This window comes from Mobula hypostoma, chromosome 10, assembly GCF_963921235.1.
Source record: "Mobula hypostoma chromosome 10, sMobHyp1.1, whole genome shotgun sequence".
NCBI lineage: Eukaryota > Metazoa > Chordata > Chondrichthyes > Myliobatiformes > Myliobatidae > Mobula > Mobula hypostoma.
In genome coordinates, this window is record NC_086106.1 from 101,874,061 (window position 1) to 101,898,114 (window position 24,054).

The window sequence follows — 24,054 nt, forward strand, 5'->3', positions numbered from 1 at the left end:
GGTCAGGGCATGAAAGGATACGAGGGGAAGGCAGGAGATGGGGGCCAAAAAGGAAAATGGATCAGCTACGTTGAAATGGCAGAGCAGACCCGACAGGCCAAATGGCCTAATTCTGCTTCTGTATCTTCTGTTCTTATGAATTTTTACATTATCTCATTCAGGGCCATTATTTCATTTCAGCTTTAAATAAAATTTATTTTCTTCGTGTTATGTTTTGTAACTCCAAAACATAAAACTAACTTAAAGGAAAAGACGGAGAGTCTGAAATGCGAACCTAATTTAGTTTTTAGTTTAAACGAGGCATGCCCATATCATGTGATGATGTATGCCATTTATGAACTTTTACAAGTAACCCACAATGCATTATTTAAATGAGCAAGAATGCTTAGTCAAATAATATATTTACAATGTTACTCAAGTACCACTGAAAAATTAAATACAGTATTTCATATCCAAATTTATTTTTGTATCATATATTTTTGTATACCCTTGTCTAAATTGTTATTTGGATATTTTTTGAGATTCCATTTTTGAAGGTCCAAAACTCAAAACATCTGATGAAAATGTTATTTTTGCTGTCGGAATTTGTATGCAGTGGGGAACGTTTGCAAAGAGGCCTTTTGTTCCCTCAATAAATTCTTGTAAGTTAATATAAATTATATTGTGGGTTTGTTGTAGGGTTGTTGAAGATTAATGTATATCAACTTCCTAAAATTTTAATTTGTTTCTTTCTGACTAGTTGACTGGCTGACCATAAAAAAACCATAATAATAAGTTTCCAAGTAAACATAACTTTGAAACCAGAAATGTGTTTTAAAGCTGTGTGAATTTATCTCTTAGACAGCCATTGTTCCATTATAGAAACATAGAAAATAGGTACAGGAGTAGGCCATTCGGCCCTTTGAGCCTGCACCGCCATTTATTATGATCATGGCTGATCATCCAACTCAGAACCCAGCCTTCCCTCCATACCCCTTGACCCCTGTAGCCACAAGGGCCATATCTAACTTCCTTTTAAACATAGCTAATGAACTGGCCTCAACAGTTTGCTGTGGCAGAGAATTCCACAGATTCACCACTCTCTGTGTGAAGAAGTTTTTCCTAATCTCGGTCCTAAAAGGCTTCCCCTCTATCCTCAAACTGTGACCCCTCGTTCTGGACCTCCCCAACATCGGGAACAATCTTCCCGCATCTAGCCTGTCCAATCACTTTAGGATCTTATACGTTTCAATCAGATCCCCCCTCAATCTTCTAAATTCCAACGAGTACAAGCCCAGTTCATCCAGTCTTTCTTCATATGAAAGACATGCCATCCCAGGAATCAATCTGGTGAACCTTCTTTGTACTCCCTCTATGGCAAAGATGTCTTTCCTCAGATTAGGGGACCAAAACTGCACACAATACTCCAGGTGTGGTCTCACCAAGGCCTTGTACAACTGCAGTAGTACCTCCCTGCTCCTGTACTCGAATCCTCTCGCTATAAATGCCAGCATACCGTTCGCCTTTTTCACCGCCTGCTGTACCTGCATGCCCACTTTCAATGACTGGTGTATAATGACACCCAGGTCTCATTGCACCTCCCCTTTTCCTAATCGGCCACCATTCAGATAATAATCTGTTTTCCTATTTTTGCCACCAAAGTGGATAACTTCACATTTATCCACATTAAATTGCATCTGCCATGAGTTTGCCCACTCACCCAACCTATCCAAGTCACCCTGCATCCTCTTAGCATCCTCCTCACTGCTAACACTGCCACCCAGCTTCGTGTCATCCGCAAACTTGGAGATGCTGCATTTAATTCCCTCATCCAAGTCATTAATATATATTGTAAACAACTGGGGTCCCAGCACTGAGCCTTGCGGTACCCCACTAGTCACCGCCTGCCATTCTGAAAAGGTCCCGTTTATTCCCACTCTTTGCTTCCTGTCTGCTAACCAATTCTCCACCCACACCAATACCTTACCCCCAATACCGTGTGCTTTAAGTTTGCACACTAATCTCCTGTGTGGGACCTTGTCAAAAGCCTTTTGAAAATCCAAATATACCACATCCACTGGTTCTCCCCTATCCACTCTACTAGTTACATCCTCAAAAAATTCTATGAGATTCGTCAGACATGATTTTCCTTTCACAAATCCATGCTGACTTTGTCCAATCATTTCACCGCTTTCCAAATGTGCTGTTATCACATCCTTGATAACTGACTCCAGCAGTTTCCCCACCACCGACATTAGGCTAACCGGTCTATAATTCCCCGGTTTCTCTCTCCCTCCTTTTTTAAAAAGTGGGGTTACATTAGCCACCCTCCAATCCTCAGGAACTAGTCCAGAATCTAACGAGTTTTGAAAAATTATCACTAATACATCCACTATTTCTTGGGCTACTTCCTTAAGCACTCTGGGATGCAGACCATCTGGCCCTGGGGATTTATCTGCCTTCAATCCCTTCAATTTACCTAACACCACTTCCCTACTAACATGTATTTCGCTCAGTTCCTCCATCTCACTGGACCCTCTGTCCCTTACTATTTCTGGAAGATTATTTATGTCCTCCTTAGTGAAGACAGAACCAAAGTAATTATTCAATTGGTTATAGCCACAGTGGTCTCTTTTCTCCATAAAGAGATATAAACCTAAATGCAGCATCACCCCATTAGTGATTTTTATTTTAACTTATTTTGATCATGAGGCACATTTTGAGAATAAAGAATGTAGGAAATGTTTTATTAATCTAGTCTTTCTTCAGTGCTTGCTTAGGGAGTGTTTCTCTTTGGTCATCCGAAGATTACTTGTAAAGGAATTATTAAATGAAATCCTACAGTCCCTGTTAGTCCTGACGAAGGGTCTCGGCCTGAAACGTCGATTGTACCTCTTCCTAGAGATGCTGCCTGGCCTGCTGCATTCACCAGCAACTTTGATAAAGTGTAGTCCCTGTTAGGTTTCAATTCAATTCCCAATCTTCATTGCATTCCCTGAATGAAGACAATACTGTCTTCCAGTCCTTTAATCTCTTTTCCACCACCATGTTTTCCCCATCACTAGACTGGTTCGGGGAAATCAGCTGATTTTCTGGTGGAGAGGGCGGACCTGAGGCAGCTTTCATAAATTCCGTGATCATATAGTATTTTAATGTATGAAACGCTAAGAATGCTTGGTATATTTTGTATTTTGACGTGATGTTGCATGGCTAGTGTAATGGAGCATATAAAAATACTGTGACATTGCTTCCAAGGACAGCTTCATACTAAGCATGCTTATAAGGAAAGCCTTAAGCAATATTTACCTTTGAGTTTTCTATATTTTAGCATTTGAAATTTATGATGACCATTGATTTTAACTGCCTGCATTCTACAGATTACGTTGAAGCTCTTCGAATACAGTGGTCTATTAAAATGCAATTTAACCAAAATTGTTAAGTTCAATCACAAATTTTCTTGGGCTAACGCCACTGTATAATAAACTTTATTCTGAATTTCTCTTTTTACCATATCCATGTACAAATGTAAATTAGTACAGGGCAATCCCTGGGTAACATCTCAGTTCATTTCCTTGGAGCTGTACATATATTGATTTCTCTGTAAGTCAGAAATGTGCATTTAATATAATAATGCATTTCATATTGCTTGACATGCACTTGAATAATTCAATTATTGAATATTTTCCCTAACACTACCCATAGTATACTGTATCCAATCATTAATGAACACCATAAAACATCATTATTAACATCTGGAAAATGCTTTAAGAATCTATGGAAGAATTTGCATCAAATGGGATTTTCCTGAATCAGATCATCTAACCTGGGGGGTACCCTGTGCAAACAAAATTAAAGTGAAATCCCTTGAATTAGTGGCACATAGAGTCTCAATGTTAATCCCTGGAAGTTTGTGTGTTTCTGGAAGTTGTGGCTACTAATTGGCAATGGAAATTTCTGCCTTTCACCGACAAGTTGAAATGAAAGATGTTTTCTTTATTTTAGTTTATCTTAAAGATATTTTATATTTACTAATTTTTATTTCAACGATTTAATTACTTTTGCAACTTCAATATCCTTAATGATCTTGCTTCTTACACTTGTGTTCAGTGATTTAGAACTACTGATGCTCATTCTACATTCCTTTAAATCTTTTGGGTGAAGACCTCAATAAAATCATCTTGTTTTCAGTTGTGTTTTGAACCTGAAGCCAGCTAACAAGCAAATGTATTACTGCATTGAAATTTTTATTGTATTAAAGAGGGTGTTTTATTTGACTTTAATGGAATGTTATTTAATTCTGTTGAGATATTATCATCATAAATGTGCCTTACATCATTTTTAACAGCATCATAGCCCACATCATACCAACCATAGTACAGGCACACAGTCAAAGAGTAAAGAAAGAGAAATGGAGAAGAAAGAAGTGGAGAAGTTAAGGGATCGGTCAAGAGAGAGGGAAAAGAAAGAAGATAAAGAACGAAAAGAGCGCAAGAGGGTACGGTTGATAGCAAAGCAGATTTAAACCAGAACAAAACAGTTTTGCACATTGCAGTTTTTTTTAAAACCAGTGACATCTATTACTATGAATCTGAATGTTTCCTGTTGAACAGAGCTTTTTTTTTCTGCTTTTGATATTTCTTGAGTTGTATTGAAAGACTGGAAGAAGCTTGGAGTGATGATAAATATATTTCTTGCATTTGTTTTGACTAAGATGAGACTTGACTTTTAAAAGTCATGTAACCTCTCAACAGATGAGTTTAATTTCCAGAAATGTTGACTGGGGTGCCTGAGGCTTAGCTGGGGCAAAATTTTGTTTATTCTGTAGGGTTTTCTAACACAGAATGTTGTTAAGTCCATCCAACTAAGGGGCCATACCAGTCCTTGCATTAAGAAATTAGCCTAGCCAGGTGATCAGATTTTCTGGTGACTGTTTTAAGAAAAGCAATCATATCTCAAAGTTTTCCAATAGTTATGGGTAAGGATAAGACCTAACCTTAGGGGAAATTGGGGAAAAACTAATCACAACAGTATAAGGCAGGAAAGTAGATTGGGAGCTGTTGTTATTGGGTAATCAATATCTGAATTGTAGAAGCCCTCTCAGAGTCAGTTGGTCAGAATTTAGAACCATCATGATCCTGTAAGGAAGAAAGATAAAGTTGGAAAAGTTATAAGTTTAGTCAAAGTGAAAAAGGAAGCATGTGTAACATTTCAGAAGCTGAAATTGGACAGGGCCTTAGAAGAATATACTTTATACTTTGTCGCCAAACAATTGATACTAGAACGTACAATCATCACAGCAATATTTGATTCTGCGCTTCCCGCTCCATGGATTATAAATATTAAAAATAGTAACAATTAGTAAATATTAAAAATTTAAATTATAAATCATAAATAGAAAAATGGCAAGGAAGGTAGTGCAAAAAAACTGAGAGGCAGGTCCGGATGTTTGGAGGGTACGGCCCAGATCCGGGTCAGGATCCGTTCAGCAGTTTTATCACAGTTGGAAAGATGCTGTTCCCAAATCTGGCTGTACAAGTCTTCAAGCTCCTGAACCTTCTCCTGGAGGGAAGAGGGACGAAAAGTGTGTTGGCTGGGTGGGTCATGTCCTTGATTATCCTGGCCGCACTGCTCCTACAGCGTGCAGTGTAAAGTGAGTCCAAGGACGGAAGATTGGTTTGTGTGATGTGCTGCGCCGTGTTCACAATCTTCTGCAGCTTCTTTCAGTCTTGGACAGGGCAACTTCCATACCAGGTTGTGATGCACCCTAGAAGAATGCTTTCTACGGTGCATCTATAAAAATTAGTGAGGGTTTTATGGGACAGGCCAAATTCCTTTAGTTTTCTCAGAAAGTAAAGGTGCTGGTGGGCCTTCTTGGCAATGAACTCTGCTTGGCTGGACCAAGTCAGGTCATTTGTGATATTAACCCCGAAGAACTTAAAGCTTTTGACCTGTTCCACTTGCACACCACCGTTGTAAATTGGGTCGTGCGGTCTGCTACTCCTTCTGAAGTCAACAACCAATTCCTGCGTCTTGCTGACGTTCAGGGATAGATTATTGTCTTCGCACCATGCCACCAGGTTCTTAATTTCCTCTCTGTACTCAAACTCATCATTACCCAAGATACGGCCTACAATTGTGTCATCAGCGAACTTATATATTGAGTTTGATGGAAACTTAGCTACACAATCATGGGTGTACAGTGAGTACAGCAGGGGGCTGAGTATACAGCCTTGTGGGGCACCGGTGCTCAGAATGATTGTAGGGGAGAGCTTGTCCCCTATTTTTACAGCCTGGGCCCTGTCTGTGAGGAAGTTGAAGATCCAGCTGCAGATCTGAGTGCTAAGGCCCAGGTTCTGGAGCTTAGGAATCAGTTTATTTGGAATGATTGTATTAAAGGCAGAGCTGTAGTCAATGAAAAGGAGCCTTACGTTTGTGTCTTTATTCTCCAGGTGTTCTAAGGAGGAATGTAGGGCCAGAGAGATGGCATCTACCGTTAACCTGTTGCTCCAGTAGGTGAATTGCAAAGCGTCGAGGTTGACTGGTAGGCGGTGGTTGATGTGTGCCATACCGAATCTCTCGAAGCACTTCATAGCAATTGATGTCAGAGCCACAGGTTGATAGTCATTCAGGCATGCCACCTTGCTCTTCTTTGGCTCTGGGATTATCGTTGTCTTCTTAAACCACAAGGGGATCTTAGACTGAAGCAAGGAGCAGTTGAAGATGTCAGCAAACACTGCAGTTAGCTCGCTTGCACAGGCCCGGAGAACCCGTCCTGGGATGCCATCTGGGCCCGTTGCCTTCCTTGTGGATTTATCTTCAGGAAGGCCCTTCTAACGTCCTCCTCGGTGATAATGAATCTCGATTCCACTAGGTCCAGTTCATCCGGAGGGAGCGAGACGCTCCTCTTCTGTTCGAATCTTGTGTAGAATACGTTAAGTTCGTCAGGTAGAGAAGCGCCACAGTTATTGATATTCCCAGCCTTTTCTTTGCACCCAGTGATCTCATTTAGACCCTGCCATTGTCTACTGGCATCCCTCTGGTTAGCCTGGGCTTCCAACTTGGCTTGATATTGCCTCTTAGCGCCTTTAATGGCTTTCCGGAGTTCACGTCTGGATTCCGGGTAGCGACTGATATCCCCGGACCTAAAAGCCGCAGCTCTAGCCTTTAAAAGAGACTTGACCTCAAAATTCATCCAAGGTTTCCGGTTAGGGAATACCTGGATCGTCTTGCGAGACACACAGTCCTCTGTGCATTTCCAAATAAAGTCCGTGACAGCTGAGGCATACTCATCGAGGTTAGCTGCTGAGTCCTTGAATACTAACCAGTCCACTGATTCAAAGTAGTCACGGAGGACTTCATCTGTTTCCTCCGTCCAACGCGACCTACTTTTGACACCGTGACCTCCCGCTTCAGTTTCTGTTTGTAAGCCGGGAGGAGGAGTACGGCCTGATGGTCTGATTTTACGAAGTGAGGTCGTGGGATGGAATGGTAGGCATCCTTGACTGCTGTGTAGCAGTGGTCAAGTATATTCGGGCCTCTAGTAGGGCAGGAGACATGTTGGTATAACGTTGGCAGCACCTTTCTGAGGTTGGCCTGGTTAAAGTCCCCGGCTGTAATGAGCAAAGCCTCCAGATGCCTGGTCTTGAGTTCAGTGATGTTGGCGTACAGTATGTTCAGAGCACACTCCATGTCCGCCTGGGGGTGAATGTAGACTGCCGTCAATATGACCAAGGTGAATTCCCGTGGCAGATAGTAGGGATGACACTTCACCGACAGGTGTTCCTGGTCTGGGCTGCAGGAGCTTGTCAGTGCCACTGTGTCCCAGCACCACGCAGTGTTGATCAGTAGGCAGACACCACCTCCCCTCGTCTTGCCTGAAGACGCCGTGCGGTCCATCCGATGGATCGAAAATCCCTCCGGTCGGATGGTACAGTCGGGAGTGGCAGAGGAGAGCCAGGTCTCGGTGAAACAGAATACACAGCAGTTCTGCATCTCCCTGCAGTAGGTGAGTCTCCCTTTAAGATCATCCACCTTGTTCTCTATGGCTAGCACATTAGCTAGTAGGATGGTGGGCACAGGGACCCAGAAGCCCCTCAGCTTCAATCTGACCAGCAGCCCAGCTCTTTTCCTACGCTTCCTCGGTAAATAGTGCATCTTTCCAGGTTTCCATCGAGGCAGTGCGTTGTTGTTAGCTCTTTGAGGTTGATGGGTGCATCCCGTGGGGATCGATCGGCGGGTCGCGTCGTCAAACGCTCTGGCTCGGGCCGGGTAACAGGGGAGGCTCCGCTGCCGGGGGCCCGGGCTGTCGATTGGGTCGGGCCCCAAAGCCAACACTTAATCCCAGATGGCTGGGCTCCTGGCTGAAACAAGTCCTGAAGCCGAGTCACGGTTGCAGAGCCTCGGGCTCGATTTCCGAGGTCGGCGGCTGAGGCCTCACTTCCGACAGCTGTGGATGGCCACCAACGGGACTTTACGGTGGTCGCTCCGGGGAAGCGTCTGGGGCACCTTGAAGTTTCCACCATCACTTCTGTGTGGTCATCTGCTCCGAAGAGATGCTGGTCGGAATGGGCCGCGTCTCCAAGGGCATCGGCACAGTAGCAGACCGCGGGTCTCCGGGAACATGGTGGGCCTCGCTGGTCGGATCCAGGTGCGGTCCGGAGTTTAAGAAGCAATTCTGGCACGGTGGTCTCCAGCTGGGTCAGTAGCTTTGCCAGGGTGTTGTTGATCTTGACCTTGCTAGATTGGAGGCTTAGAAGGGTTTCTCGGGTATAGGATAGTGGAGAGGGCAGTTTGCTCGGGAGAGCACGCGCAAAGTCGCCAGTTACCAGCGCCATCTTTCTTTCAAGCAAGCAAGAGAGAACATTAACAGAATCAGGGGAGCTGCAAGGCCACTAAACCTGCCCTTGACAGATAGGATTAGGAAGAATCTCAAAACATTATAAAAACAAAGGTAATCCCACTCAGACAAAGGGAATTTATATGTTGAGCGAAAGGAAGTGGGCAAAATACTGAATGAGAATGAGGTATCTTTTCAGTAAAGAGAAAGACATGGAGGATAGTGAGATCAGGGAGGGTTGTGCTTATATTCTAGGGCATGTTAAAATCAAGGAGGAGGTGCTGTTAGGTCACTTGAAGCGCATTAAAGTGAATAGGACCAGGCCTGATGGGATCCTGGGTTATTGAGAGAAAATGGGGCCTTGATTGAGATTTTTTACTCTTCTTTAGCCGCATGTAAGATCTCAGGAGATTGGAGAAAGCCAATATTATTCCTCTGTTTAAGAAGAACAGTAAAGACAAACCAGGAAATCACACTAAGACTGGATAAACCTTGCATCAGTTGTAGGGAAATTTTTGGAAATGATTCTTGAGGATTGAATCTATTTGGTTCTGGCCTAGACTTTGCTCACAAGAGGCCATGGAGTTTTTGAGGAGCTAGAAAAGATGATTTAAATTTGGGCAGTGTATATTGTATACATGAATTTTAGCAAAGGGATCTTTGGTACAAGTCTATAGATCCCTGGACGAAGCAACAAAGATTGATAGGAAGGTTTAAAGAAGAGCCTATGCCCTTTATCAGTTGAGGTGTTGAGTGTAAAAGTTAGAAAGCTGGTTTTTACCCGTAGAAAACCTTGGTTAGGCCATTTCGTCTATTACGTGCTCTTCTGGTTATTGCATTACAGAAGGATGTGGGAGCTTTGGACTGAGTGTAGAAGAGGTTCATCTGTTTGTTCCTTGAATCGGAAAGTACTAGCAAAATGGAGAGGTTGGATACACTTGGAAAGTTGTCATTTGAGTGTCAGAGGCTGAGGAGGGAATCTGATAGACATACATAAAATTATGAGAGGCATAGAAGGGGTAGAAAGCCAAAGTCTTGTTCCGAAGGTGGAAATGTTAAATATTGAAGGGTGTAGCTTTAATTTGAGAGGAGGAATGTTTAAAGTTATTTTTACACAGTGTGGTCAGGAAAAGTAGTAGAAGCAGATAATAGCAACGTCGAAGAAGTATTTAGATATGTGCATGAACAGGCAGGGAATGGAGGAATATAGATGATCTGGCAGATGGGATTAATTTAAATTGGATCATGGTCATCACAGAAATGTGCCAAAGGGCCTGTTCTTTTGTAGTACTATTCTATGTCCTATGTTCTCTGCAGCTTTGTTTTGCCAGGAATTCCCTCTTGAATGACCTCCTTTTGTTATTCTAGGTAGGAATTTTTGTTTCTTTTCTTCTTAGGATCATTCAAATAGTGATCGAGAGAACATACAAGAATCAAAACGGCGTAAAGATGAAAATGGAACAGGTAAATATTAGTATCTTTTTTGCTGTTAGCATTTTTAAAGATAGGTTGACCGATCCAAGTCAGCTATATGATTCCTCAAAAGCTGTCGAATATAGTTAACATAGAAAGACAACTTAAAGTGCTGAAAAGTGAAATGAAAATTGGAGACATGATGAAGGTCTGATCCAGTGGATTAATTTTCACATTTACTTGAATAAAATGGAGACTGGATATACTTTATTGTTATGTAATACATTGTTTGGCTCTTAGTCAAACTATACATTTTTTCTCATTGTTTTCTCAATCTGTTATAAACCTTGCTTAAGGTGGACTGGATCATGCAGGACTGGCTTAATCTTACTGACTTTCCACATCCCTGAATTCAGTGCATTGGGTTGTAGACAGCTTAGTATCGAGACTTCAGCCCAACCCATAAAACTACTGACAATCTTTAACATAAGGTGAAAATGAGGGCAAGATTTGCTTTCTTTTGAAGCCGTAGAAAATTTAATTGTTTTTTGAAATGTAATTGTTTTAATGTTTCTGGGTATTTAAGGCATTAATAGAATTAAAATGGAAGCAAATAACATTTAAAAAGTAAAGCTAATTTAAAAATTAAAATTGTTAACTCATTCCAAGCAAAATATTTTAGAATTTGCTCACTTTCTATGCAGTATTTAAAAACGCAAACACGAGGAAATCTGCAGATGCTGGAAATTCAAGCCACACTCATCAAAGTTGCTGGTGAACGCAGCAGGCCAGGCGGCATCTCTAGGAAGAGGTACAGTCGGCGTCTTGGGCCGAGACCCTTCGTCAGGACTAACTGAAAGAAGAGCTAGTAAGAGATTTGAAAGTGAGAGGGGGAGGGGGAGATCCAAAATGATAGGAGATGCATCTCCCCCATTTCACACACATCTGCTCTCACTCCATCCTCCCGCTACCCCACTAGGAATAGGGTTCCCCTGCTCCTCACCTACCACCCCACCAGCCTCCTGGTCCAACATATTATTCTCCGTAACTTCCGCCACCTTCAACAGGATCTCACCACTAAGCAGATCTTTCCCTAGCCCCCTCCCCCCCCCCACTTTCCGCAGGGTTCGCTCCCTACGCAACTCCCTTGTCCATTTGTTCCCCCCCCCCCCCAATCCCTCCCCACCAATCTCCCTTCTGGCACTTATCCTTGTAAGCAGAACAAGTGCTACACATGCCCTTACACTTCCTCCCTTACCACCATTCAGAGCCCCAAACAGTCCTTCCAGATGAGTCGACACTTCACCTGTGAGTCGGCTGGGGCGATATACTGTGTCCGGTGCTCCCGATGTGGCCTTCTATATATTGGCAAGACCCGACGCAGACTGAGAGATTGTTTCACTGAACACCTATGCTCTGTCCACCAGAGAAAGCAGGATCTCCCAGTGGCCACACATTTTAATTCCACGTCCCATTCCCATTCTGATATGTCTATCCACGGCCTCCTGTACTGTAAAGATGAAGCCACACTCAGGTTGGAGGAACAACACCTTACCAGTCTGGGTAGCCTCCAACCTGATGGCATGAATATTGACTTCTCAAGCTTCCGCTAATGCCCCACCTTCCCCTCGTACCCCATCCGTTATTTATTTATATACACACATTCTTTTTCTCTCTCTCCTTTTTCTCCCTCTGTCCCTCTGACTATACCTCTTGCCCATCCTCTTGTCCCATGATCCTCTCATATCCCTTTTGCCAATCAACTGTCCAGCTCTTGGCTTTATCCCTCCCCTTCCTGTCTTCTCCTATCATTTTGGATCTCCCCCCCCACCCCTGCCCTCCCACTTTCAAATCTCTTACTAGCTCTTCTTTCAGTTAGTCCTGACGAAGGGTCTCGGCCTGAAACGTCGACTGTACCTCTTCCTAGAGATGCTGCCTGGCCTGCTGCGTTCACCAGCAACTTTGATGTGTATGGATTTTGTGCAGTATAATCCCTGTTACTCACGGCAAACGTAGATCCAATTACTTGAATGCTTGTAGAGTCAATGATGGAATATATTTTGGGATTCATCCTCCTGCGAATTCAGTTTCACAGCTTTTGCACAAGTTTTGGACTTGATCTTGAATTGCTGAATTTTAGCTGTTCTGTTAGAAAGTATAGCCTGCATATTGGCAAATGCATCTTTACCAGGTTGCACCTACCTTTTCTCTCATGCTGTGGGCTCCATTGTTCATTGCCAGTGATGTGCCACTCACTCACAGGTGACACTTGCCCAGAATATATTATTGCCATTCTGTAGTGTGTTCGGACCCTTAATAGTGATCGGATGAAATTCTGTGAACTTAATAGTGGTTTATCTCTGCCTTGTCCTCATATGGCACTTTATTTCAACATAGAAATTTGTTACTTAAAGAAAATGCAATGGCGCAGTCTTGAGATTTAATATGTTTATTTTGGATGACATTAAAAAAAAACCCAAAGTAAAATAAATCTTTGGCTATGATGATTTTGGATGGTGTTAATTTCAGCTTTGACCCGTGATTCTCCAAACAAGTATTAAAATGAAAAAAAGTACTGTATATAGATCTGCTTAGGGATCAAGTGAGTAAGTGTGAATTGCTAAGGTATATCAAGTGTTATCTTTGTTATGTCACAGTGTTGCAAGGGATCAAAAAGAGCAAATATTGTTTTCGTTTTATTGGCCTTGAGAGCCAGACAACTTGTAGCACATTTCTGAACATTGCCAAGCAGTTTCTTTATCTGACAGGGAGTAGGTCAGTTGGTAAAATTTTCAAAAATATGGAAGTCTTTCAACATTGTGTTGAAGGATCGGCGTATGTGTTGCAGTCAACTCAAGTCATAGTGTTCTATTGCTGTAAAATAAATTGAGGATTGAATGTTTCACAGGTGGCTCTGGGAAAAGGAGTAAAAGTGCAAGTCCAGTAGATTCCCCACGCTCGAGTGAGAAGGAGAAAAACAAGAGCTCAAAATCTGCCTCTGGTAAAGACAGGGATAAAAACGACTCCATCAAATTAGAAAAAATAGAGAAAAGTTCAACTGCCAGCAAAAAGGTATGGTAGATGATTTAGTTTTGACAAGAAATTGCAAACTTAGATAATTTAGTTTAAAATGTATAACAAATGTTAGTGTTTTATACTTTATTGTAAAAATATAATCTTATGATTAGATTAGAACAGGGCAGAATCAGCAACTTTCCCGGAGAAACACGTGCTAGTAATGTTTAATTAACTACAGTTCCTAGAAATTAATTAAAAATACAATTATTTGAGAGCACGCAGCAGACCATCTGTATCTTAAAATAAATAAGTTAATTGTTTGAAATGGAAATATTTGACTTCCAAAATTTTAATATTTAATGTCTTTGACTCTTGCCTTTAAATGTCCAGCCAAGTGTGACTTGGAACTATTGCTGTTATATTTAATAATTTTGCATGTAATGACAATGAAGAAAATAAAGGACTAATTGGTGATGAGCTACTTTATTATCCAGTGGCAGGGTTCAAAGGTTCAATTTAATGTCAGAGAAATGTATACAATATACAGCCTGAAATGCTTTTTCTTTGCAAAACATCTACAAAAACAGAGAAGTGCCCCAAAGAATGAATGACAGTTAAAAGTTCTCCCCCCAGCTCCCTCCTCACGGGAGTAAGCGACGGCGAGCAACAATCCCCTCTCCCCACCCCCCCACCAGCAAAATGAAAAGCACACCAGCTACCAAGCACAAGCGTGAGCTAAGCGATAGCAAAGACACAGACCTTGCACTTACCCCAAAGACTATCGCAAATCATCTGGCATTCGGCAACCCATGGGTTCTCTCTCTCCCTAATAAGGGAGAGGGGGGTGTCCCCCATTTTCACAGCAAGCGGGAGACATAACAACAAGAAGCTGGTTTACGATGTTAAAAAGTCTGTTCGTCGCTTTTTAAGAGCTCGGTGCCCGAAGATCGTAAAGATTGCAGGTCTACGGGCCCACAGTGGAAGATTTTCCGGCCTCCCCGATGACACACAACTCTCCTGCCGTGACACCGACCCTCGATCTGCCCAGATCCAGAGCTGCAAGATCTTAGGCTTCCAAACACTAGGCCGCCTCTCAGGCCTACCCCTTGGCGTGCCGAGTAATGGGCGGTCCTGAAACCCCGAGAACGGGTCCCATTCCCACAAAGAACTGAAGTCCGCGTGTAACTCCAGGTCACGGTCTTCAAAAGAACCCTGACGGGGAAAATAAAGATATTAAAGTTGGAAATAGAGCTGTTTCCAAAGATGCAAGCAAAGAAGTCGCCGTTTAGCGCCATCTTAACTCCGCATCATCTCCGATGTACCCTGTTTGTAGATTATGTTGTCAGTATACCTAGGAACATGCCCTTGGTTGCACCAGTAGATTTCTGGTTTATGATATCTTTGAATAAGAAAATTTAGATGTCATAATTTATAAAAGAACCTTCGAGTTTATTAATTTTAAGAGCTGAATCTAGAACCCTATATAATTTGCGTGGAACAGGGATTGTTCCTTTTTTTAGTGGTATATGTATATGGTAAAATGATAATAAACTGAACTTGAATGCAGCCAATGTGACTGTAATCAATTCAACCTGTCAAAATTTTGTAATATTTTATTTGTTTAATATTTTCAACAGGAATCCAGGCATGACAAAGGAGAGAAGAAAGAAAAGCGTGAGAGTAGTGGATTGAAAGATGACAAAAAACAATATCCTTTTTAATTGATCCTATGCTTGTAGAAATGGGTTCAAGACAAAACTAGATTTATTGAAATTTCTACGAAATACAGAATAATCTTAAAATTGATATACCATACAAAGAGCCTCAATGCCAACCACTATTATTTTCTTCACATTTGGAGTCTCACCTCACAGAATCAGAATCAGGTTTATTATCAGTGATGTGTCATGATATTTGTTGTTTTGCAGCAGTAGTACAATGCAAGACATAAAAATCTCTGCAGTTATAAAAATAAAAAGTGCAAAAGAGGGATAACAAGTTAGTTTCATGGACCATTCAGAAATCTCATGGCAGAGGGGAAGAAGCAGTTCCTAAAATGTTAAGTCGTAATCTTCAGGCTCCTCGATGGTATTGAAGAGAAGAGGGTGTGAACTGGATGGTAAGGGTCATTAATGATGGATGCCTTCTTGGGCCTTTGCCTCTTGAAGATGTGAGTAGGCTTGTGTCCTTGATGGAGCTGGCTGAATCTGTCATCCTTTGCAATTGATTTCAGTCTTGGGTATTGAAGCCTCTATAGCAGTCAGAATGCTCTCCACTATGCATCTGTAGAAATTTACAAGAGTGATATGCCAGATTTCCTTAAACTCCTCTTGAAGTATGGCATACCTTCTTTGTGATGCATCATTATATTGGGGCCAAGATAGATCCTCTGAGATATTGATGCCCAGAAACTTAGAAGAGCTTGCTCTTTCTACTGTTGACCCTTCAATAAAGATTGGAGTGTGTCCTCCCAACTTCCCTCCCTTCATAATTAATTCCTTGCTCGTGCTAATGTTGAGTGCAGGATGTTTTTGCCACGTGATAAATTTACATCCCTTATACAGTTTCCAGAATCACTCCAGTTTTACAGTGCTTGCTTGTCTGTTTGTTAGAAAGTCAATGGTATAAGTGACACATTCTGACTTTTTTTCTTAATAATCATACTCATAAATCCTCAGAAAAACATAGATAATGAAGAATAACCCAACTAATGGTAAGGTATTGATTTTGGTGTAAAATAGTCAACTTAATTGTCAAGTGTTATTTTCTAACATTACAACAAACAGTTCTTTCTTTGTCAGTTTATGATTCCTGCATTTTTTTTCTTTGTGAGTAGTATTTGGTAAGCAAAGTATTAAGAGAATCTGCTCAATATGGTGCAGAAGGCAAAGGAAGTGCAAAGTAATTTAAGTCAAAATAGAGCATAGATATCTATATTTCTGTAATTGGATATTAGCAAATGCTTTTACTTGAGAGGAGACATCCAGGATAAAATGACTAAACAATAAGAATAAATTGTTTCTGAACAGAAACACAAATTTGGGAACCACTTATGCTTGTTATCTGAATTCCCTATACCAAAAGGGTACTTTAAAATTCAAAGTAAAATTTATCACATGCAACCCTGAGGTTCTTTTTCTGTGGGCACACTTAGTAAATCTATAGAACAGTAACTGTAAACATCAGAAACTGTTAACTGTAAACAAACTGTGCAAATGCAGATATAACTAAAAAGGCAATAAATAACAAGCATGAAATAACACTATAACAGTCTTTAAATGAGTGTAGCTATTCCCTTTTGTTCAAGAGCCTGATGGTTGAGGGGTAATAACGGTTCTTCAACCTGGTGGTGAGTCCCAAGGCATCTGTACCTTCTACCTGATGGCAGCAGCGAGAAAAGTGCATGGTCTGGGTGGTGAGGATCTTTGATGATGGATGCTGCTTTTCTACGGCAACATTTCATGTAGATGTGCTCAATGATTTGGAGGGTTTTACCCATGATACACGGGGCCAAATCCACTACCTTTTGTAGGGTTTTCTGCTCAAAGGCACTGGTGTTCCCATACCAGGCATAATGCAGCCAGTCAGCACACTTTCCAACACATCTATGGAAGTTTGCCAAGTTTTTCAGTGACATGCCGAACCTCCACAGACTCTTGAGGAAGCAGAGGTGCTGTCATGCTTTCTTCGCAATAATAGTTATTTGATGGGTCCAAGACAAGTCCTCTGGGATAGTGACAGCAAGGAATTTAAAGTTACTGACCCTCTCTACCTCTGATCCTCCGATGATTACTGGCTCATGGATCTCTGGTTTCCCTTTCCTGAAGTCTACAATCAGGATAAAATGGATGTAAGTTTGGGATGTTTATAACATGAGAAAAGGACTATGTTCCTTAGTAAATCAGTGATGCATGTCACAATCATGTGGGGCTTAATGGAAAGGGCATATTGCTGCTTGGCTGTATGCCTGCTGTGAGATGATCTGTCTTGTATTGATTCATATTGAGACAATATTCTGTTAAGCTACTTTAACTTTTCCTCGATGTGACTTAAGCACCTCCCTGTTGAGGTAAAACTTATTTGATGTAACATCAGACTGGAAGATGTGTACCAGTTCCAGCACAGTAGGTCCAGCTGTTGGCCACTTAGTGAATCGTTGTAGCTTGGGTGGAGGATATTTCAGAAACAGAATGGTATACATTATTTGGAGAGACAAGACTGCATTATTTGCCTTGAAGCAAGGGGATACAGTAGGTGTACATCTGAAAGTCATAAATGGTTTTGATCGATTCTCCTGATTTGCTGTTTTCAGTAGTGGCTGTTTAGAAACTCCCTGACCTTTTTGATCACCTTGGACAGGGATAGGAGCATATGGTGAATTGTGCTGTTTGGTGGGAATTTGGGAGTGTAAATTGGGAATGGATGTTCTCAGGGAAATGCACAACAAATGTGGAGGTTGGTTAGGGAGTACTTGCATAGGGTTTGAGTTAGGTTTGTCCCATTGAGGCAGGGAAAGGATGAAAGAACCATAGTTGATGAAATGTGGAACATCTAGTCAGAGAGGAAGAAAGAAGCCTACTTAAGGTTTAGGAAGCAACAATAAGAATCTAGAGAGTAATAAGGTAGCCAGGAAGGAGCTGAAAATGGACTTTGGAATCCTGGAAGGCCTTGGCGAGTAGGATTAAGGAAAACCCCAAGGTGATCTACATGTATGTGAAGAACAGGAGGATGACTAGACTGCTGGAAGAACTAATCAGGTTTAGAAGATTGAAGATTGTTTAATGTCATTACCAGTACATAGGTGTAAAGGGGAACTAAATTGTTTCTCCAGATTTGATGCAGCACAAAAATAAAACACAATAAGATAAAGAACACAATTATATCATGGTTGCCAAAGTAATGTACTGGATATTACAGCTCAGGTGTTCAGAGTTCAAATCTGGCACTGTTCTGTAAGGAGTCATGGGTTTTCCTAGGTGTTCCTGTTTCCTCCCACAGTCCAAAGACGTACTGGGTAGGTTTACTGGTCATTGTAAATTGTCCTGGGCTTAGGTAAGGTTTAATTGGAATTGTGAATTTGCTGGTGCAGTGTGGCTTGAAGGGCTGGAAGTGCTGTATCAGTAAATCAATAAGCAAATACTTAAAAACACAATAAATAAATAAATAAATAAATAAACAAACAAACAAACAAACATTAGATTGTTTATATTCAGTGATTGTATGTCCATAAAGTGACACTTGACACAGGAGTGTTGGTACATAAGGTGACTGACAGGTAATGATAAGGTAGTTGTGGTTCAGGGGTGTGGAGGGCTGGGTTAGTGGAAGGAGGTCACACAAAATACTGAAGGAACTCAGAAGACCAGGAAGCATGTATGGAAAAGAATAAATGGTCAATGTCTCAGCCCAAAACGTTGACTGTTTACTCTTTTCCATAGATACTGTCTGGCCTGCTAAGTTCCTCCAGCATTTTGTGTGTGTTGCATCTTGTGATTGTAGTGGGTGGAGGTGTTGGTCAGCCTTACTGCTTGGGGAAAGTAACTGCTTTTGAGTCTGGTGGTCCTGGTGTGGATGCTCCATAGCCACCTGCCTAATGGGAGTGGGGCAAACAGTTTATGAGCAAGGTGGGTGGGATTCTTCACGATGATACTGGCTTTTTTAAAAAAGAATATATATACATACATACATACATACATACATACATACACACACACACACACACACACACACACACACACACACACACACACACACACACACACACCTGTTTTGACTACCTGTTGTAGAGGCTTCCTGTTGGCTGCAATGCATTTTCTGTACCATACAGTGATGCAGCTTGTTCTGATGCTCTCTGCTGCGCATCTGTAGAAGTATGCATGACTACAAGTTTGCATAATTCAGCTCTCTTCAGCTTCCTCAGAAAGTAGTGGTATTGGTGAGCCTTCCTGATTGTGTAGAAGAGGAAATGTAGAAGGGGAAGTTGTTAAGGAATGCTATGCTTCAGTATTCACCAGTGAGAGGTTCCTTGAGTTTTCTGAGGACGGTGTAAAACAGGCTTATATTGCTAGAACAAGCTGATGTTAAAAAAGAGGATCTACTGGAACTTTTGAAAAACATTATGATGGGTAATTCCTCATGGCTGGTCAGGATACTCCAGATTACTACAGGAAGTGAGGAAAGAGATTTGACGTGCCCTTGACAAAGTCTTTCTCCTTACTGGCCACAGGAGTACTACCAGGTAATTGGAGAGTGGCATATGTTATTCCTTTGTTCAAAAAAAAGAATAAGGATAACCCTGGGAATTATTGACAAGTGAGTCTTACTTCAGTGGTGGCAAATTATTGCAGGAGATTCTTGAGAAGCAGGTCATGCTTCATGAGCCTGAATGAATTCTGAGTATGTGACAAAGCACATTGATGAAAGTGAAACAGTGGATGTGGTGTATATGGATTTTAGTAAGGGTAAACCTGGTAGGCTCATTCTTAAAAGTCAAGAGGCATGTGATCCAGGGAAACGACTGATTGGATACAAAATTGGCTTGCCTATCAAAGGCAGAGGGTGGTAGTAGATTGAGCATATTCTGCCTGGGAGGTCACTGACCAATGGTGTTCTGCAGGGATCTATTCTGAGACCCCCTGTTCTTTGTGATTTTTATAAGTGACAGATGAGGAAGTAGAATGATGGGTTAGTATGTTTGTAGATAAGAACGTAAGAAATAGGAGCAGGAGTAGGCCATCTGGCTAGGTACTCATCTCCACGTACCTGCCTTTTCCCCATAACCCTTAGTTCCCCTTCCATGCAAAAATCCAACCTTGTCTTAAACATATTTACTGAGGTAACTTCCACTGCTTCATTGTGCAGAGAATTCCACAGATTCACTACTCTCTGAGAAAAGCAGTTCCTCCTCATCTCTGTCCTAAGTCTACCCCCCTGAATCTTGAGGCTATGTCCCCTAGTTCTGGTGTCACCTACCAGTGGAAACAACTTTCCTGCCTCTATCTTAATCTATTGCTTGCATAATTTTATGTTTTTATAAGATGTCTTATTCTTCTGAATTCCAGTGAGTACAGTCCCAGGTGACTCAATCTCTCCTGATACTCTAACCCTTTCATCTCTGAAGTCAACCTGGTGAACCTCCTCTGCACAGCCTCCAAAGCCAGTATATCTTTCTTCAAGTAAGGAGACCAGAACTGCATGCAGTATTCCTGGTGCAACCTCACCAGTACCCTCTACAGTTGTAGCATAACCTTCCTGCTTTTATGTTCAATTCTTCTAGCAATAAAGGCCAACGTTCCATTTGCCTTCTTGATGGCCTGCTGCACCTGCAGACCAACCTTTTGTAATTCATGCACAAGCACACCGAAGTCCCTCTGCACTGCAGCATGCTGCAATTTTTTTTTATCATTTAAATAATAATCTGCTCTTCCATTTTCCCTTCCAAAGTGGATGACCTTGTATTTACTATCATTTTACTCCATCAGCCAGACCCTTGCCCTCTCACTTAACCCATCTATGTCTCTCTGCAGACTCTTTGTATCTTTTGCACAATTTACTTTTCCACCCAATTTAGAATCATCTGCAAACTTAGATACACAACTCTTAGTCCGCTCTTCCAGATCGTTAATGTAGGTTTGTATATCGTGAACAGTTGCAGGCACACCGCTCACCACTGATTGCCAACCAGAGTAACACCCATATGTGCCCACTCTCTGCTTTCTATTAATTAACTAATCCTCTATCCATGCTAATACATCACCCCCAACTCTATGCATCCTTATCTTATGAATAAGTCTTTTATGCGCACCTTATCTAATGCCTTCTGGAAAACCAAGTAAATAACATCTATCTGTTCCCCTCTATCCACTGCGCTCATTATATCTTCAGGGCACTTCAGTAAGTTTGTCAGACAGGACCTGCCTTTGCTGTATCCATGCTGCATCTGTCTCTGCATCTACGTACACTTTAGCCACCCTTTTCTGCTTTATATAATTATAAAAAACTTTTACTATCTGTTTATACTTTTATAATCCGTCTTCCCTTTCTTTATTGCTTGCTTAGTGGTTTTTAAAGTTTTCCCAGTCTTCCAGCTTCCCACTACTCTTGGAGACTTTGTATGCAGGAGCTTTTAGTGTGATGCCTTCTTTATTTCCTTAGATATCTAAGTTTGGATCTCCTCACCCTTACTGTCCTTGCTTTTAACTGGAATATAATTTCATTGAGCACCGTGAAAATTCTCTTTGAAAGTCTTCCACTGTTCCACTGAACTGTCCTGCCATATAGCCTGTGTTCCCAGTCTACACTAGCCAAATTCTCCCTCATCCTTTGTTTAGGCATAATACACTGGTTTTAGATCGAACTATTGCACCCTTCATTTGTATGACAAACTCAATCATACTGTGATCACTCTTTCCAAGAGGATCCCTAACTACAGAATCACTAATTTTACCCATCTCATTGCACAGGACCAGATCTAAGATAGCACATTCCCTAGTAGGTTCAGCAACATGCTGTTCAAGAAAGCCACCATGGATGCGTTCTATGAAATCCTCCTCTAGACTGTCTCGACCAACATGATTCGCCCAATCTTTGTGCAAGTTAAAATCCCCCCATGATAACTGCTGCTCCATTCTTACATGCCTCAGATATTTCTCTGCTTGTTGCCTGTGCCACTGTAGTGTTATTATTCGGTGGCTGATAAACAACAATGTTGACACAAATATTGAAGTTGTGGATAGTGGAGAAGGTTGTCATAGGTTACTGTGGACATTGATGGGATGGAGAGCTGGGCTGAGAAGTGGCAGATGCTGATCAACTGAGAAAAGTGTGACGTGAATCACTTTGAAAGGTTGAATTTGAAAGCAGAATCAGAATATAGGGTAATGGCAGGATTCTTAGCAGGAGGAACCGAGGGACCTTGGGTGTCCACATTGCGCAATTTGATAGGGTTGTTAAGAAGGCATATTGTCTGTTGGCCCTCGTTAGTCAGAGGATTGAGTTCAAGAGTTGTGACATAATGTTATAGATCTGCAAAACCCTGGTTAGACGACGTATGGAATATTGTTTTCCAAATCCTTGTCACCTCATTAGAAAGATGTGGAAGCTTTGGAGAGTGCAGAGGAGATTTATCCGGATGCTGCCTGAATTAGAGAGCATGTCTCATGGGGATACGTTGAGCAAGCTAGGGCTTTTCTCTTTCGAGTGATGGAGAATGAGAGGTGACTTGATAGGGGTGTACAAGATGATAACAGGGCATAGATAGGGTGCATAGCAGAGACTTTTTCCAGGGCAGAAATGTAAAGATGCTTAATTTTAGAGTGATTGGAGGAAAGTATAGGAAGGATGTCAGATGCATGCTTTTTACAGAGGTGTCAGGGGTGGTGATAGAGGCGGATACATTAGGGACATTTAGGAAACTCTTAGGCACATGGATGATAGAAATATGGAGGATTATGTAGGAGGGAAGGGTTAGATTGGTCCTAGAACAGGTTAAAGGGTCAGCACAGTGTCATGGGCCAAAGGGCCTGTACTGTGCTGTAATGTTCTATGTTCACTAAACCTTTATTTTTCTTAAATATTTACAGCTTTTCCCCATTGGACTACAAGCTGGTGCCGTGAATTTACTTGTGCTACTGAATTTGGAACGCAAGGACTTCATTGGTGAGGTTGACAAAATCAGGAGAGGGAGGACCTAACCGAAGCCTATTAAAACATTTTGTTCAATTACTTTCACTCCATTTCTGTTGGCCATCATTTAAAAATTGAGTTGTGTTGTCTTTTTCACTTGATGTTTTGTCTGTATGCATGTCATTCTCAGTATATTAGCAAGTGGTTTGCTCTTAAATATAAGCACAATGTGCTGTACGCTGCAAAACCACGAAGTACATTTGCAGTCATTTTGAGTGCAGGCTTATGCCTGCTGCCAGCTGTCTACAACCTTCCATCTTCACCTTTACGGCAATGAAGATATTTGTATATTATGTATACACTAGTATAGTGATTGTGTGTAATTAAAATCAGCCATTGTTTAGTTTACTGATTAAAACTATCCCGTGCAGCATCTTGTGTTTATTTCATGAAAATTTTAAAGCAAATTGCAAGTATTGTCCTTGAGATGAAATTAGGTTTAAATTGTACAACTACAGGAGATTTCTATTTCCATGAATACCTATGTTTGGTCATAAATTTTCAAAATTACATTTGAATTTTTTATCTGCTGTATTCTACCAGTGTAATCTTTTTCTAAATAAATGGATAGTTTTCTCAGTTGGTCATATATTGTGAAAGTTCTGCTCATTCTTTTGTTGTTGCACTATTGAATTTAGTGACAACTTTTAATAATAGCAGATTGACCTCAGTCTGCCTTGTAGTTTGTTCAACACAGAAGTTTATACATACATGTTGAATACACCTTAACCAAAAATGTAAATCCAGAAACCTCTGAAACCGAAGATTTTGTTTAAGCACTAACATGACTAATTCCACAAGGCGCTGGGAAGGTTTGCAGGCAATGGGCAGGTCGCTGTGCACCACAGACAGTTCTGAGAAGTGACCTCACATAATTAATCAAAAATAGAAAAACACTGCATAAGGCAAAAAAAAGATCACAATGTGTATTGAAAGAGTGGATTCATTGTAGTTGGAGTGAAAAAAGGCGCTTAACAATATGCTGATCATGAAACAAGCAAAGATCTGAATATTGGAAGTAATTGTGATACTCAGCAGGCTGGTTGCAGAAATTTATGAAAAGATACAGCATAAAATTTCCAAAGATTTAAAAACATTTAAAGATAAAGAGACACACACAAAAG

The 24,054-nt window shown here is 41.3% G+C and overlaps 1 protein-coding gene across 3 annotated transcripts in view; it reads left to right on the top strand.

Moving 5' to 3' along the window:
• The window catches only part of thoc2 (THO complex 2), a 179,960-nt gene extending 156,449 nt beyond the window's left edge, over positions 1-23,511 (top strand). For all 3 annotated transcript variants that reach the window (XM_063060950.1, XM_063060951.1, XM_063060952.1), the window contains 6 exons: positions 4,325-4,474; positions 10,213-10,279; positions 13,137-13,300; positions 14,884-14,954; positions 15,911-15,959; positions 22,828-23,511. In XM_063060950.1, the coding sequence (XP_062917020.1) occupies positions 4,325-4,474; positions 10,213-10,279; positions 13,137-13,300; positions 14,884-14,954; positions 15,911-15,938 (480 nt within the window). In that variant the 3' untranslated portion in view covers positions 15,939-15,959; positions 22,828-23,511. The remainder of the gene's footprint in view (positions 1-4,324; positions 4,475-10,212; positions 10,280-13,136; positions 13,301-14,883; positions 14,955-15,910; positions 15,960-22,827) is intronic.
• The last annotated feature ends 543 nt before the right edge of the window (positions 23,512-24,054 follow it).